Source organism: Solanum stenotomum, unplaced genomic scaffold (genome assembly GCF_019186545.1).
Source record: "Solanum stenotomum isolate F172 unplaced genomic scaffold, ASM1918654v1 scaffold21901, whole genome shotgun sequence".
Lineage (NCBI taxonomy): Eukaryota > Viridiplantae > Streptophyta > Magnoliopsida > Solanales > Solanaceae > Solanum > Solanum stenotomum.
In genome coordinates, this window is record NW_026026754.1 from 7,911 (window position 1) to 13,100 (window position 5,190).

At 29.9% G+C, this 5,190-nt stretch overlaps 1 protein-coding gene across 1 annotated transcript; it reads right to left on the bottom strand.

Annotated features, from left to right (window-relative positions):
* Positions 1-442: 442 nt before the first annotated feature.
* On the bottom strand, positions 443-1,483 carry LOC125851092 (loganic acid O-methyltransferase-like; the record flags this gene model as incomplete). Its single annotated transcript, XM_049530885.1, has 2 exons — positions 443-793; positions 1,103-1,483. Coding segments are annotated over 2 exons (732 nt in total), but the record flags the coding sequence as incomplete, so codon positions are not given.
* Positions 1,484-5,190: the final 3,707 nt, after the last annotated feature.

The following is a 5,190-nucleotide window of genomic DNA, read 5'->3' on the forward strand; positions in this document are numbered from 1 at the left end:
CTATCATGAACACATTTGAAACAAACTGATAAATTTGATGTCGCATCGTTTGATTCAAATACTAATTATACGTATGAATTATGATGCAAGATTCTTTATATGATGAATAATAGTAATGAATAGATTATTACACGATGACTACATGGAATGTTATATAATGCATATAATTAATTGATTACTTAAGAGTCTGTTCAGATGAATTTATTACTTATCATTTATAAGTTAGAAATTATAAGTTAAGATTTTTTATGTAGAAGGTATTTTTTTGTCTTAAAAGTCGATAAGATTAGTAAAAGCATATAGTACTTGGCCTCTTTTTGTTTTTAAAATCACAAAAATACATTCTTAGAAAAGTGAAACAAATGAAGAAAATCCAAAAACATTAGGCAAAACATAGTATTGGTCTGCGAGATGTGTCACATCATCTCTCCATAGACCTAAATTATATAGAAATCCATTTACGCTTCAAAGCAACAAACAATATGCTTGGTTTCTCATTATTAACTTTCATCCATTCTGAAATTTCTTCACTTTTGAGAATTGTTCTTGCACAAGCTTCTTCTACTATTTTACTTCCAAAATGACTGATTATAACTCCTTCTATAGAACTTATTAGACTTGTCATTAAAGTTTTTGCATCAGCCTCATCCACAAGATTTGATTTGATATTTATCAATTCCATTCTCTCAATACTAAAAGGTCCATTTTTCTCCACTACTTTAGTCATGTCTTGAGGAGAGGGATAATACAATGGCAAATTGAATGAGTCAACTAGAGATTCATCTAGCTTTCCCTGTGGCAAAAGGAAAGAAACATCAATTACAAATGTATGCTCAACGTTGTTTCAATTTATGTGAACATATTTTCCTTTTAATCTATTTGAAAAAAGTGTTTTCATATTTAATAGCGTAAATACCAACTAAAGTGATTATCATAATACACATGATCAAAGAAAACCAAAAGGAAAAACATTGTCATATAAAATGAAATAGAGATTACCTCGTTCACCAAATCCATAAGACTAGAACCAAAAAATCTCATGAGACGTATATAACCCGAAAATGCGGAAAAACATTGTCATATAAAATGAAATAGAGATTACCTTGTTCACCAAATCCATAAGACTAGAACCAAAAAATCTCATGAGACGTATATAACCCGAAAATGCTGTGATAAGCACCATCATTCCTCCTTGAACAATCTCCTCAACTCTTACATTAAAGAATATTTCCATGTCCTTTTCAAATTGAGCAAAATAAGCATTCACTACTTCAACATTTGATGCACCAACATAGTGAATCAATCCCTTATTCCATGTTGGGGATTTCTCATCTACCAATTCTTTTGGAATCTTGGATAATATACCGGAAGAAGAATGTACAAAATGTATAGATCGCGATGGAAATAACCTACCATAAAAAGATTCTGGAATTCCATATGCATAGTAGGATCGATCAAAGGGTAGTGATTGAAAGAGGATATTGAAATTGATTTTGATATTTTACAGTATGATAAATTGATGATAGAAAATTTGCGACTTCAACCTTTAAAAAATGTCTAATTTATATCATACTAACATTTTAAATATGTAGAAATATTTAAAATTAAAGAAACTAAGTATACATAATTTTTCTTTGTTAATTAATTACACTAAAAAGGACATTTTAATCAAAATAAGATAGTTAAACTTCGAACGTCTAAATAATTAGTTCAAAAAATGGACCACACTACAATAAAAATAGCTTTTAATGGTAATAAATATATATATATATATATTAACAAAGAATGATAAAACATTAATCATTATTATCATTATTAATTGCCGCTAAATATCATTTTGATGTAGTGTCACCTCCGCTAATTTATTGGAATCTTGATAAAAGTAAATTATATAATCAAATACAGTCAGATCTGCTCAATAACATAATAATAAACACCTCTATTATAACATTTCACTATAAAAGTCAAGCTTTATCGAAATCAATATTCTATGTTATGTTTTACCTCTTTGTAACATTGTTTTTTTACTTATAACAACATCTATTCCGCAAATTTATTTTCCCGTTTAACATCCAGCCATTTCCTACACATATATATATACAAATCGTCATAAGTAATGAGTGTTATAATTCGTGATAAATAAATTAGCAAAATGTAAGATAATTAGAATACAATTAAGTATATTTATAGCTTAATATCAAATGCTTATCTATAAATATCTTTTAGACGATATTTTTACATTGTTGCTTGATATTTATATAGTTAAAAAGAAAAATTATGTTGTTGGTTGATATTGATTTGTTATATATAATATTAGTCTAGAGGTGAAACCAAGGTTAGGAGTTTAGGGGTTCTAAATCAATTTTGTTTGGGGGTTCACATGTTTATATACATATATTTATTTAATTTTTTAATACAAATATAGGGTCTACGAAAAAATTAGTGGATTCGTCCGAACCCATGAACCCCCACCTAGCTCTGCCTCTTAATGTATGTCCAAGGATCATTTCAATCAAACAATAATTTGAATTTGTGTGGACAAAATTTGTAGAATAAATTATTTGAGATATTATTTTCCTTTTTATATTACACTACAAAACCTATTTGCACTAGTCATAAAACTGTTACATGATTTGGACTTTCTTTAGATATTTATTTTGCTATCATGAATATATCAGAAACAAATTGATGTTGCTTCATTTGGTTCACATACTAGTTATACGTATGATTTATGATTCAAAATTGTTTATACTATGTGAATAATAGTACTGAATAGATTATTATGCGATGAATAATAATGCATGGATTATTAGACAATGAATATTGGGCACATATGGGATGTTATGTAATGCATTGAGTTTGATTGGATGAATTTATAACTTGTGATTTATAAATTAAAAGTCATAACTTAGAATTTGTTAGGAGAAAGGTATTTTTATCTTCAAAGTTGACTACTTATGATTTTATATTGAGAGTCTTTTTTCCTTATCATGACTTCAACCAAGAGGTTTAGTTGGAAGAATTAAGAAAAATAATCTAGGATTTCTTAAGTAACTGTATTGGCGATAAATAATTTTCAACAAAATGGTCTTATGCATATGTAATTTATCGATATTGTATAAATAGTTATGTAATGTTTCAATATTGTATAAATAGTATAAAATTGTGTATATATAACTATGTATACATTGCACCAATAATTAATAGTATAAACAGTCAATATTTCTAGTACATTATCACCTTATATTTTGATCATATTTGTGTTGCTTACATTGTTATTGGATTGTTTTGATCTTATTAGATGGTTTTATGCAAATTGGCACGAGGAAAATTGAAGTGAACGAAGCCAAAAGAGACCAGCTGTGCCATATTAGGTAGAAGGCAGGCGCGGATTGTAACACCCCAAAAATTTCTAAGTTAAGACTTGAACCATTCTTCATTCGTGAAGAAGATCGTATCAAGTAATTCCTAATTGTTATTAGGTGTTAAGGTAAATTCTTCAGTGTGAGAATGATTTTGGATATGAATTAAGGTCACTAGAATCCCCTAGCACAAAGTTGGGTTGAAAGCTTTCTTACCGATTGAGTTTCAATATGAGATTTTACTTGGGTCAACTTCAAATGACCATATCTCTCAGCACATAACGAATTAGGTGGCCCATGACCTATCAAATTAAAGGTCTTTGAGTCCTCTTTCCAACGCCACCAAGTTTGCCTCATTTCGAATTCGGAGTAAAAAAGTTTTCATATGTGGCAAACATATTTAAGCAAATAACGCTCCATAACTATAGTTTATCTAATTACGCTTCATGACTATAGTTAGAGTTGTCAATATGGGCTGACCCATCCCATCCGGGATAATCCATACATGCTTTAAAATTTGACGGGTCAGGCCGAGCAAACCCATTTTTGATGTGGCCAAAAAATGATCGGCTCAGCTCACAAGTACGTGGGCTACGGGCTTTGCCGGGCCAACTCTCTTTTCTTAAAAGTATATTTTTTATATTAAATTATAATTTAAAAATATTATCATAAATATCGACAAGACAATATTACATGGTGTTAGTGTTACTACTTGTTAATCAAATCCACAAATAAAATTATCTTTATAGTATTTATTAAATTTTATTTTCAAGTAAAAGCATAAATAACTAAATAAAAATATTAACCTAATTGTTTTCCAATGATCATAATAAAACACAAAAAATATGACAATATTCCATAGGCTACGGCCTCGGCCTATGTAGTGATTCCCTAGAAATTTTAAGGAATTTTTAAATTATGTAGTACATATTTTACTGTCACGACCCGAGTCTACTCCCTGAATGTGACCGGCACTCAAGAACCATTGCTGGTCCCTAAGCGAACCCTCATCTTGGCTGACTACAAGCGGAAGACTAACTTATGCATGCAAAAGCTTAAAACTGAAATAAAATTCAATAAAATCAACTTTACAAAACTTTAATTCAAATGAACAACTTAGAATAAAAATAATATATTCAACTCGCCATAAAATAGGCAACTTAAGTCTTTAAAACATTTAATAAAATAAATGAATAATCCAGACTTCTCACCTATACTGACTATCTATGAAGCCTCTAACTGACAATGATGGAAGTCGGGACAAGACCCACGACCTCCTAACAACTGAAAGTAAATGAAATCCTTCGGAAACAAGGAGGCTCGCCATAGCTAACTCGAACTCCCGGATGTATCAACGAAACTCCCGTTGATGATCCTGAATACATGTGTCTGCATCATGAGAAGATGCAGGCCAAATGGCTCAGTATGTGAAATGTACGAGCATGTAAGGGGAATTCTAAAATATAGCATAAGCTTGAAACTTGAATAAAAGAAAACATACTTACCTCTTTCCAAACTTACTCAACTCAAGGAATACTCAAGGATACTCAAAACTACTCAACTTACTCAACTCAGAAGTACTCAAGGATAAGATACTCAACTCAGAGATTAGATACTCAACTCAAAGATATGATATTCGACTCTGGGTACTCAACTCAACATGACTGAACTCATTTCAATATAAAGCAATTTAAAACAAGTGCAATATAAAGAAACAAACTGTTTAAAAACATGCTGTCAACTCTGTGTGTATGCAAGGATACAACATAACTCTGAAATGTATGTAAAAATACAATAAACTAATGTATATAAAAATGCAATAACTTAT